Below are 12,379 nucleotides of genomic sequence, written 5' to 3'. Positions count from 1 at the left end.
AGTTCACTTAATCGCCTCTGAACAAGCAGCCTGGAATTCTGGCAATTCACTTTCACGTTCGGAACAATTCAGCATTCGGATTTGTGACCTGAGGAAAAATGACACCGGGAATTATATGTTACGATATGTGAAAGATAAGAGAAAATGGTCAACTGACAAGTCAAGGATCAACGTTACAGTTCAGGGTAAGTAAAACCATCAGAAGAGCAGTAAGGATGATCTGATTGACTTCATGTGATATTAAAACCTGAAAGAAATCAAAATGAGAAAAACTCAAAATGTTATTTTTCCTATTTTGTCCTTTTGTAATAGATTACATTTCACTGAAATGAGAAATGAAAATTCTGAATGATTTAGAAGCGTTTTTCTTTAGTTTGACTGTTTAGGAAATGTGTTCATGAAACAATGTAAACATGGTAATATTGAAAAATGCTTTACTGTTCTACTCCTTCAGCCTATTCGCTGTATTCACTAACATTTCTTCTAATGCTGCCTCTCGTTTTTACTTTCAGACAATCCATGTCTGATCACATTTGACAACACCACCGCTCTGGAAAACGGCAATAACGCTCAAATGCTCCACCCCTTCTTCGTGTTCCTTCAATCCACAAATTGCCGACTCAAACCAGCAGCTGTTAAACCAGTCTTTACGCCTTACTGAGGCTTCTCCCTCTAAAAGCGTCGTTTCCACTTTTGTGGCAACCTGGAAGAACGACGGGGCCGAGTTTTCATGTCAGACAGAGGGTAACGATGAGAAATATTTGATCAGGAAGATCAAAGTCAGTGTAGAGTGTAAGTTTTTATATATTTGTTTACAGTCTGAAGTACACAGATAAACGCTGCGGTCATATTTACTATTAATTTGTGGAGAAGTTTTAAAACGCTTCCCTCCTGAGCTGATCACAGCAGCTCTTCACTGGGAACACAAGGCTCAACATTCAGCTGGACTTGTGTTGACTTTTTGACACAGATGCTCCGAGAGACGTCGTGGCGAAGGCGTCCTCTCCCAGTGTGAACGAAGGACAGGATGTGAGTCTCAGCTGCTCTGCCAGAGGGAATCCTACGCCTGAATTTACCTGGTTTAAAGATCAAGAGCAGTTCTCAGGAGCCAAATGGACCATCTCTTCAATCACAGAGGCACAAAGTGGAGTACCACTGCAGCGCTAAAAATAACATGAAGAAGAAAAACGGAGCACAGTCAACATTATAGTGAATTGTGAGTACTTCATGTTAGGCTTGAATGACCTTTTTGCCCAGTGCCCAGTGGGATGTCAATCCAGGCTAATATACTGGAGAATTATTCTGGATTTGTGACTCCTGTAGGGTTAATCCTAGACTTTTATTTACCTGAGTTTGAAATCTATTTATCTAAATATTTGATGTATAGCTTTAGGTTAAGAAGTACAGTTTTTGCTTAGTAAAAAAAATCATTTGCTCACATTTATCAGTTACAACATAAGAAAGAAGGACGTTTGATATCATGTTTAAGTACAAAGCAATAACAACAACATCAATAACTTTGACTTAATCTTCTGCTGTATTTTAATCATGTTAAATGCTGAAATCCTGTATTTTACAGATAAGCCAGTTGTTGAGGTCCTGATCTCACAGGAGCCCAGTGAGCATCTTGAAAATGTTAAAGAAGGAGATAAAGTCACATTCTTATGTAATGTGAAGAAAAGCTCCCCACAACCATACGCCTTTGCTTGGTATAAAAATGGAAGACGCCAACCCAATTCAGACCCATGGAATCAAAAAAGAGTTGATATATTGAAGGTCCAGCCCCAGCACAGTGGTCAGTATGAATGCGAAGCCACGAACTCTGTGGGCGGTGGGAAATCAGCACCTCGTCATTTTCAGGTTAACTGTAAGTTTCGCTCACCTGTTCTCGCTGTGCACAGTCTGAACCACCTGCAGCAGTGTACTGAAAGCTCTTCTGCTGCCATTTCTTTTTCTTTTTTCCTTTTTCCCCAGACAAGCCAAGAAACACCCGGATTTCCTCAGAGAACTTGAACGATAACAGCGTGAGCGTTAGCGGCTCTCTCACACTGACCTGCAACACTGAGGCCTTTCCACAGCCGTGGTTCACCTGGTACCGTTACCGACAGACCGACCGCTTGAACCTGACGCACATGAGCAGAGAACAGAGCCTAACACTGAAGAAGGTGCAGAGAGCGGACGAGGCCTGTTACAGATGTAACACATCAAACAGCATCGATACTGGGGACGTCAGTGAGCCGCTGTGCATACGTGTACGGTGTAAGTGAAGTTGTCTGCACTTTCGTCAGGTTAAAGAACAATCACAAGACAACAAGCTTTCAGTTGCTTTCTCTCCACAGTTCCTCCCACCAGCATGGTGCTGTCGATGGAGCCTGAGGTGACAGAGGGCCAGCCGGTAACGATCACCTGCTCTGTGGAGAGTTTCCCGCCGTCACGTTTTACCTTGACTAGATCAAACAACAAATCAACTTTAAAAGAATTTCCAGCTGATGGAAAAAATGCTGTCCGCCACACTTTCGCTGCAACCTCGACAGATGCAAACAGTTACACCTGCAATGCACGGAACAGTGAGGGAGGTGCACAGAGCGCCCCGAGGACACTAGTGGTGACATGTGAGTGACCGAGCGTGGCTTGTTTTTCTGTCCTAATTGTATGATTTCATTTTTTAGTCCTTACATTTTCACTACTTAATTAAACACCGATTAAAACATAAAGCAGTTACTTTTGATGGAATGTTCACGTTTTGTCATTTCTGGTTTCTCCAGATGCCCCTAAAGAAGTGACGGTAGAAGCTGTGCCCGGTCTCGTGGTGAAAGAAAACAAGAAATTCAGGTTGGACTGCAGGGCCAAGTCCCACCCACCAGTGCGCTCCATGACCTGGGTGAAGAGGCCTCATGGGGGGGGGTGAACCCGTCAGGTGGAGTGGCTCAGTGATCTTTGTGAAGTCAGCCGGACCTTCTGACGCCGGATTCTACAGCTGTGAAGCCGCAAATCAAATCGGAACTCGACACTCAGAGCCGGTGGAGATGAGAGTCCTGTGTGAGTTCACTGTAGCTGTTGAGATGCTTCAGTAAAAACTTCATCTTTCGTCTCACCAGATCCTCCTCCTGGTTTTCACCGGTCACCTTCACTGGGCTTCAAACACAGTGACCCTGTGCTTCCCTCTACATCACTGAGTGTGGTTACATGGTGTTTTAAATTAAGAATTGGTTTATTCTGAATGAAGTAATTCAGAATTGTATTCATCGGCTTGGTGTTTAGATGGAAAAAGAAAAAGAAAGGATTAAATTCTCTCTCACGCCGGGTCTGCAAAGCGTTCTGATTGGACAGGGGGCGGCCGTGACGTACTTACATCTCCGGGAAGTAAACAGCGTTTTTCCTCTTCTTTCTTTCTCGATTAACTTTGGTGTTCCCGCTTTGAAATTGTCCGCGTAGTTAAGCACCCGTCGATTTTCTCTTTTTATTATGTCCAATGCTTCTAAAACTGTAGTTAAATAAACCATCTCCCTACGAGTCGAACTTCGGGCCGCCATCTTGGAATATTGCGTAATCACGACGGAGCATGCGCAGAATGACTGGAATAAAGTCGCGCCTAATTTACATATAATTCTGCTTCCAAAGAAGAATAAACCGGCCGGTCTATTCGGCTTTAAACTTAATTTTGAACAAAGTTTTCAGGCGTTTACATGGTCATATTTGAATGGAATTAGGCTATAGCCCATTTGGATTTATACAGGAATAAAAAGTCCCGTGTAAACACATTTTTTGGTCCTCTGTGTGTCCTTTGAAGAATCTTTCTCCTCTCTCTTCCTGTTCAGATGGTCCAAAACACACAAAATCATTGAAGGGGAAAGACGGCAGCTGCCTGACGGGACGAGCATTGTGCTGCTGAGCTGCTTCGCTCGCTGCGATCCTCTCGCCAGACAATATTCATGGTACAGGAAGGCAGACGATGAGGGCAGGGATATCATGGTCTCTGATCAGCAGAATATCTCTGTAAGCTCCCGTGAACCGGGGGAATACTACTGCGTCGCTAAGAATGAGATGGGTCAAAGAGCCTCGGATCCACTCCCACTGTTTAACAGTGAGTGAATTTTATGGCCATGAGTCCATCTGTGTGTTCTGCATTGAACTTTCAGACGATCGATATGTCAGGATTTTTATTTATTTTCTTTATATTACACAAACAAGATTCCATTCCAATGATATTGTTGCTCTTTCTCTTCTAATCACAGGCCGAGTTATGAAGATTTTGAAGTTTTTCACCACTTTCTGTGTTCTTTTGTTCATTTTATCCCTGGTTTTCCTTTTGTACAGGTAAATTCTGGGTACACTTTTCATAAGGAATTAATTCAGCAGTTCAGAAAACTAAACCACTGTCCTACTGATCTTTTTTTTCAGACACAGGAAGAACAAATTGATTCAACAAAGACCCACCAACACACGGTCCTGCTGCAGTTTTCAGGTGACAACTAGTTTACAACTCAACTTTTCACCTCTGTACACGGCAAAATGTAAATCAGAGAAAGGCATCTTTGTGTGTGTCACTTCGTTCAGATGAAGAGCTCCAGGAGCAGGAATCGAATGAATGAAGCTGCTTTGACTGGGCCTTCCAGGAGCAGAGACGACCTCCTTCCACATCAGTCTCGTCCAGACAGCGTGTAAGACAGCAGACACACACACGCACACACACATGCAGAACAAGTAACAGTCTGTTGCACAATGAGCTTCTGCTCCTTCTTTCAGCGTTTAGATATGAACAGCGTGATTTTATTTGTCGCTGTTCCACAGGCCTGCATCCAACATCAGCTGTGTTTACTCCATGGTGAATCTGCCGGTGAGGACAGCCGACACACACATAACAACCCATTAATGAGAAGGTTTATTACAGACTGCATGGGAAGTTGAACACATTGGACCTTTGTTAAAGAGGCAAAGAAGGTTTTCACAGGAGCGCCATGTAGCTTGTGAAAACAGCCATTAAACTGATTTATAAGAGAAGCTGAGCTGGAAATGTATGGAAGATATCAGCAAAAATGAGATTGAATAGCAGAAAAACTTTATGTAGAGATAGATTCAATCTCACCTTGTAAATATTTGCCATGAAAAACTAATCCAAATCTTCCCCAAGTCTATACATCCAATCAGACAGACAATATTTTCTGAAAAGAGACACATAAAAACTACCTGTTCAAATGTTTACATGTTCTTGGACTCACTTAGGAGAGACACAATTTTAACTAAAAATATATTGAAATTAAAAGCTGAAGCTCTTGTGCTGAGAAAAGAAGTACATTGTTTGAAATGTTACATTTAGTCTTTTCAAATAATGTGCATACAGTACATCCAATCACTTCAGTTAGAAAATTCAGATGTTTATTTCTATATCTCACTGTAAAAAACTCTGAAGATCTTTTCTTGAATTGGTAATCATAAAATAGAAATATGGGCCAAAACTGTAGAAAAATGGTAAAAAAAAAAAAAAAAAAAAACACAATGAAAAGGCAAAGAAAAACATTAATATAAATAAGCATCATTTCCATGACTTCAGTAAAATCCATTCACTTTCAGAACCATAACCACCAGTCATCACGGCGACTGGCTCCCTGTCAGATAAAACCTGAATTAGTGGAGCTGTGTTCTTGTTGAGCAGACGTCTCAATGCTCCGCAGCAGGCCGCCGCCACAGCGTTCATTCAGGGTTTTGCATTTGCAGCAAGAAATTCAATGACGGGCTTTACATCTTCAATTCAGACGCATGAATGAACTGATTCAGTGGTGACTGCACACTGGGTGATGTGTCATGTCTGTATCTGCTCAGGCTCCCTCTGCACAAAGACCCGCGACGCAGTGCGATGCACAAACAGAGGAAAACGCTCTCAATTATGCTTCTTTGCACTTTGAGAAGAAGCACAGGTAAGACTTTCTGTTGCGCATGTGACATGCAAGAAACACATTTTCCAATTTTTTTATATTTTGCAGACTTTATTGAAGTTTTCTTTTCTTTTAGGGAGCCAAAAGAAGATGTTGTGTATGCTAGAGTGTCCAAACGAAAAGTGGCAGACTATGAAAATGCAGCATTTGCAGACAAGACTTCACAGCCATCCGACTACGATACAGACACCAGTGAGGATGAAGTTCAGGTCACCTACTCTATGGTGAACTTTAAGCCCAAGGCCCAACATCAGAGACGAAGAGGAGACTCCAGCTCCTCTGAAGAAAACACCCAATACTCTGAGCTCAATCTCTGAATTCAGAATTCATATCCTCTAATTAAATACTGTATATTTAGCCTCTGAAACTATTTTCCTAAGCATTCTGTTTCAAGCATCACAAAGACGGATAAAGAATGAGATGTGCTTTTTTCCCAGCTAACTCATAGGATTCCAAACATAAAGCAGGACAGCTTCCACAATTGGGAATGCTGCACAAACAAAATGCACGTTTGTAATGCTGCAAAGCCGCGTCGCCTCCGCTGAGCTTCCCAGTGTGTGCATGTTGAAACAATGTGCTCCTCTGTGTGCGAGGGCCGGTGGAAAAGTTCAGAGACCGTCCCTGTCTTGCACAAATGGTGCATGACACTGTCATGTGTGCAGCAGGAGCGGACAGAAACATTACGTCACGCACGCAACAAATGGAGCTGTGTTACGCAACGCTTTCTCATGCTCCTTATGCATGTGCACACTTTTCAAAGCTCTTCCATTTCACAGCAGCTCTTGTTTGACCATCGTATTTGCAAGTGCATTTGCACTGTTTTTTTTCTAATAAGCTCAAACTTATTTATGTTTTGCAAAAACACAAAGACAGTAAAAAAAAAACAAAAAAACATTGAATACTCAAACTCTGTATTCACTTATTTAATTCTGCACAAATGGTTCAAATGAAGACAGGAGAAAATGTAAGTTAACAGTGAAATAATAAACAAGCATCTGCATGAAAAACTTTGTTCGCACTGAAGCACATACAGGGCAAACTGAAAAAATGGCCTTTATAGGGAGGAAAATGCAACATTAGTTCTGATATCTGAATCAATTCACTATATAATGTTTGAATTATGTTTTTTTTTTTGGGAACATTTTTCAAGTATTAACAGACAGAATCTAAAGAGACAACTCCCAAAACTGAAAGTCACAATGTGGAGTCGCTTACTCCTTGAAAAAACTGTTACCTAAAACACAATCTAAACTCCATTACTGCATATTTAAAAACATCTCACTGGGGCCTCTGCTCATCGCTTGTAGCTGGAAAGACTGTGGAACTCAGTTCCTAACTGGCCTCAGCTTCAGCAGCCACACTTTCACTGCCCTGCTCTGCAGCAGCACCACGGCATCTTCTTCTTGTCCCACATGAGCGTCTTCCACAGTTTCCTCTTGGTGCACGTTACCATTCGGCATGTCGGGTGTCACGGGGGCCTGGCCGTTGACCTCACCCTCCGCAGGGTCACTCACTAAGCTCTCATGCAGTGGAATAAAGTCTCCATTAGCGTGGTGGAGAGCTTCTCCTTATGCACCCGTCTCCACCACAATGGCTTTATCGGTATAAACCAGTGAAGAGCTGATCTGCACAGATAAAGTTGGTCCGATCAGGATCACTTCATCAACAACTACCCCAACTGAATTTTGCTAGTGGACTAGAAAAAAAAGATATTTAGGTTTTTTTTCTGTATTTGTAACCAATACCACATACTTAGACTCAAACTCACCTCGTTGGCAGCTACTAATCCTGAAGGGTCCGCCACTCCTTTGTCAGGTGAGAAGCTGCCTCTCTTTTTCCTGAAACCAAACTGAAGTTCAGTTGTTTATAATAGTTTCATCAGTAAAAAACCCATTTTTCACCAGTTAAAATGTTCACATTCTCATCTGCTAGACATTGTATGTGACGTTGTAAATTTACATCTTAGTGGGAATTAGAAGCTCAAATATCCAACAGTAAGCATGAACTTTGTAAAATAATGTGATAAACCTTTCCAATCCCGGTTGCTGTGGAACCTTTTCTGGCCAAAAATCAAACCGGTTGTTTTAAACTTCTCTGAACCCTGTTGTCATTGTAGTGTGTTTAATGTGGAAGATTACTGTCACCTTGCATATTTAGTGTGTTCATTAATGTATTCGCTGAACGGTTTATGAATGTGAGTAGGAGTTTGCTGAGGAAGAATTCTGTTTTGAATAAAAGCATCAGTTATGGCTGTTTTTGTGTTTTTTAACCTGCAAAAGAATATGAGCAGGGGGACGCACACCACCAGCATCCCCACTGCCCCCACCGCAGAGCCCACCAGCAGGGAAAAGGTATGGATGCCTGAAAGGTTCAAACAGAAACTGTCAGCATGGAGGACGAAATAAATAAAAACAAATAGAAATGCATCTTTCTGCATTGTGAGTTTTCTACCGAGCTGAGTCTCGCTGGCCGACACGTTGAAGGCCAGGCTGTCGGAGCCCAGAGCGTTGGAGCTGAGGCAGACCAGCGAGGGCGCGTCTTCGTCCACGCGGTACAGGGTGATCAGGCTCCTCAGGGCGGCGCCGCCCAGAGACACCTGCTTGATCGGGATGTCGGCAGAGTGATTGACGGCTTCTCCGGCCAGTTCCCACTCTAAAGAGGGAGGCGGGTTTGCGTGGCTGTCGCAGGAGCAGCGGATCTGGGATAAAATCCTGACACAGCGGGAGGAAGGCAGGATCTCCGGAGCGACTGGCACGCAGAAGGGAAATGGTCATTTCAATGCGGTCATTCACACGTTGTTTTTTTCCTCTTTCTAAGAACACGCCATCCATGTAGAAACTCACATATAACATCAACGCTGACGGTCTGGGAGACTTCAGCCCCATGGACGTTCAGGGCTTCGCAGTAAAACCCGTCCTCTGACAGTCTGCTCACGTTGAAGGTGAAGTCTCGCTCAGAGCCCACCGCCTCCTTCTCATGGCCCGCCACCCGGAACCAGGTGAAACTGTCCGCCGCCGGATTGGCGGAGTTTGAGCAGGTCAGGGTCAGAGAGTGGCCGTCCTCCACTGGACCGGAGGGCGCTGCAGACACTGCGGTGTTTTTAGGAGGATCTGGGAGAAATCATGAAACGGTTATTCAAATGACATTTTCTCACAGATTCAACCTTCTGGCAAAATGAAAACATGAAAAGTTAGAAGCTGAAGAACATCATGTTTACCAGAAAAGGAACAAAAACCAAAAAACATTTTTTTTTTAAATCTTTTTAGTTCAGAATTGATGTTTGAATGAAGGCTGAAACCAACATGGCCGCACTGGCACACACATGGGCACAGCGGAGCTCGGTCATGATGAACTGCCGACACAGAAAAGCTTTTTTAAAGGGACGCCACGCAACGCCACAATGCTTTACTGTCTCCCGTCCAGACGCTGTGAGCAAACCTTGGCCCCCGCTGGTGTTTGGGTAGCCTCAGCTGAATATACAGTAGAAACTGATTCAGAACTCCAGCAGCCAGGAAATGTACAGTTCTGTTGTTGTTGTTGTATTTTTTTGTCAGTGTGAATCAACTCTGTGTTGGATGGACTCACACTGGACGTCCAGACGAACCGGCGCTGACGTTTCCTCTCCCAGCTGGTTTTTGGCCGTGCAGCGGTAGTCTCCACTGTGGCTGGCGTCAACACCGGTCAGAACCAGGACCGATCCGGGCTCTTTGTCCTCCTCCTCGCCTCTGAACCAGGTGTAGTTGGTGACCGGCGGGTTGGATCGGCTCCTGCAGAGCAGAGAAACTGAGCTGCCCTCCACAACTGGACCAGCGTGGTCCAGGACGACGGTAGTTTCCTTTGGAGGGACTAGACAAGAAAAACAGTACAACTCAGTCTGAGCCAGACTTGTGCTCAATGCTTTCTCTTATTTACTTACACTGCACTTCTATCTGAGTGATGGAGGAGTTCTGGGCGCCATATTTGTTGCTGGCTTTGCAGTAAAACTGGCTGTCCGCTTCTGAAACTGTGATCGAAAGCTTCTTCTTAGTTCCCACCTGCTCTCCATCCGGGTTGTACCAGCTGTAGCTGTCCACTGCAGGGTTTGCCTCAGCGCTACAGCTCAGGGTCACCGAGCTGCCCTCTGTCACCGGCCCAGAGTGACTGACTGACGTGTTATCTGGAGGATCTGGAAGAGAAATACATACGAAATCGATTTTTCACCCCCAGGAACTGATGCAGCAAATGAAATTAGCTTTGGTTTCCACTAACTTAATAATCCATCTTTTTGGTAAATCATCACAGGCAAACGACTGAACAGAGCAGATGACGCTGCCTGACCCACAGCTGTCCTGCATCAGGCTACAGTGATTTACTAATTCATTCATAATGAATCAGGAGACAATGCTGGTACATCCATACGGTATATAATGCTGATCAGCCTTGCTCTGATCCATAAGAGAGCATTCTTGAAATATTTAGAAAAGGAGAATAATTATCATTATGAAGATTATTGTAGAGTTAGTTAAAAAAAAATGCAGATAAAAAGTAGAAAAATGTGTGTGAAAGCATCAAAGGCCAAAATGACATATTGTGTTTCACAATTGATTAAAAAAAGCTGGAAAATCTCACTAGATGTTTAAAAAAACCTGTAATAAATGTACCAGAACAACAAGAGGACACCAGATTACTCATGCGAGCTCCAGTTTCCAAGTTTAGACTCAAACAGATAATAAAATGTGATTGTATGCTTCAATGTTTTGGTACTTTGTTGAACTGAAACAACAAAAAGGCATAAAAGTGACATGAAGAGACTCACAGAAGACCTGCAGAGTCAGAGCTCTTTCATACAGGAGCTGAGTGTTGCCGGCCTGCCGGGTGTACAGGGCGCTGCAGGAGAGCTTCTGTCCGTCGTGGAGGGATGAAGCGGTGAAGTTCAGGACAGAGGTCACAGTTTTTGCTCCATTAGTTTCCTCAGTAACGCCCAAACTGGGGTTCCAGATAAGAACCGGAGGGAGGGCGGGACAGGGAGTCACGGCCGAGCAGGTCACCGTCACCTGCGCTCCTTCTTCTACCTCCAGCCTGGACGGAGTTACAGTCGGTCTGGGAAGCGAGTCTGAGGAGAGAAACCAGAAAGAAGAGCATGAGTGACGGAAACACATTCTATTATTAAAAAAATAGGTGGATTTGCAAAGTAAGAATAACAGCAGAACAAACTCTGAGTGGTGATCTGGACACTTTTCTGAAAATTGAACTTGAGGGAGTTGTCACACTGCAGTCTGAAGTAGTAGTTATCGTAGTGGTTGGACGGCAGGTTGTTGAAGACGGTGGAGCAGTCCTTCTGCCGCAGGCTGCCGATCAGCTCTCCCTGCAGGATATTCAGGTTCGCGCTCGCTCCGGTCAGGCTGGAATCGAACACCTGCGTGCGGCTCCAGCTCCCCCTTTTCCAGATGGCTTTACACGACTGGTCCAGGTCGTCCTCCCACTCGGGGGGGATGCTGAAGCTGCAGGGGACGACCACGCAGGAGCCGCCGAGGCCCTCCACCGTCTCGGGCATGACCACCGCCCACTGCTGGCACCAGACCCCTGGGGAGAAACCACAGCGAAGTAAACACTGCAGGAAGGTGTGGATGTCACGGGTGGTCGAAAAACAAACATTATTTTGTCCATTTCAAGACGAGAGTCTGACTTATTGTGTGGGAAGAACCTAAAGCATCAAACATGCAGCCCACATCCTGATACTCAACCAAAAAGTTTATTATCGTCATTTCTGTGGCAGTGGATTCATGTAATTTAGCTAGATTTATTGGATCGGTTCATTTATTTGTTAAAATAAATGTTAAAAAGTATCCCAACAAATGTGAATATCTAACTTTAAAGGGCATTTTTGCAATGCATGCAATATATGTTAAAACTGTGGAGCTATCAGAAACACATCAGACCAACTGACCTTGGAGGAGACAGAACAGGAAGAAAAGCTTCACAGCTCGCGTCATGCTTTTCAGTCAGGTCAGAGTCTGCAGAGAGAAATACTGCACAAGAACAAAACATTTCATTTTCTACTTTTTTGCTGAACTAAGGATAAATAAACAATATTTAATCTGTTTACACGTTAGCAAATTAATTGTGCAAAACCGTCTGAAAAAATATAAAAACACTAAATGTGTAGCATTATTTAATTTATTGTAGCAAGATAGCCAAAAATGACACAATGTGATTCTTTCCAATGAATTTTTAACTAGGGGGGAACAACTTAATATACATTTCAAAACTGCATGCATCTAAGAACATTAAGGACAAATTTCTTCATGTTTACTGTTATTTCCAGCTGTATTTCCATAAAGAATGATCAGATGCATCTTACACTATAAAAAACACAATGAATAAGTGCTTTGAACTGTGAAACAGCAAAAACACGTATGAAAACAAATACATTTTTCTTAAATTTTTTGTACTTTTTAAACTTCAAC

General features: G+C 43.4%; 2 protein-coding genes and 1 long non-coding RNA gene across 3 annotated transcripts; 2 read left to right on the top strand and 1 right to left on the bottom strand.

Moving 5' to 3' along the window:
- The first annotated feature begins 1,589 nt into the window (after nt 1–1,589).
- LOC115396884 (uncharacterized) lies at nt 1,590–2,903 on the top strand. The gene is made up of 4 exons (XR_003932410.1): nt 1,590–1,867; nt 1,975–2,259; nt 2,340–2,612; nt 2,766–2,903. It is a non-coding gene; the product is annotated as an uncharacterized LOC115396884 (long non-coding RNA).
- Nucleotides 2,904–3,842: 939 nt separating this feature from the next.
- On the top strand, nt 3,843–6,816 carry LOC115396883 (uncharacterized). The gene is made up of 7 exons (XM_030102953.1): nt 3,843–4,084; nt 4,236–4,317; nt 4,402–4,465; nt 4,558–4,661; nt 4,792–4,837; nt 5,821–5,915; nt 6,010–6,816. The coding sequence occupies exons 1-7, from the start codon at nt 3,970–3,972 to the stop codon at nt 6,248–6,250; spliced, it is 747 nt and encodes a 248-aa protein (XP_029958813.1). The 5' UTR covers nt 3,843–3,969; the 3' UTR covers nt 6,251–6,816.
- A 685-nt stretch (nt 6,817–7,501) lies between these two features.
- On the bottom strand, nt 7,502–12,366 carry LOC115396468 (myelin-associated glycoprotein-like). The gene is made up of 10 exons (XM_030102348.1): nt 11,860–12,366; nt 11,127–11,495; nt 10,729–11,025; nt 9,850–10,098; nt 9,519–9,779; nt 8,777–9,043; nt 8,385–8,681; nt 8,204–8,294; nt 7,702–7,771; nt 7,502–7,558 (listed from the first exon to the last, which is right to left on the bottom strand). Exons 1-10 carry the CDS (start codon nt 11,903–11,905, stop codon nt 7,502–7,504), a joined length of 2,004 nt encoding a protein of 667 aa, XP_029958208.1. The 5' UTR covers nt 11,906–12,366.
- Between the last annotated feature and the right edge of the window lie 13 nt (nt 12,367–12,379).

Source organism: Salarias fasciatus, chromosome 11 (assembly GCF_902148845.1).
Source record: "Salarias fasciatus chromosome 11, fSalaFa1.1, whole genome shotgun sequence".
Classification (NCBI taxonomy): Eukaryota; Metazoa; Chordata; class Actinopteri; order Blenniiformes; family Blenniidae; genus Salarias; species Salarias fasciatus.
The sequence above is the reverse complement of the archived record's forward strand: the minus strand, read 5'-3'. Positions and strand labels throughout refer to the sequence as shown.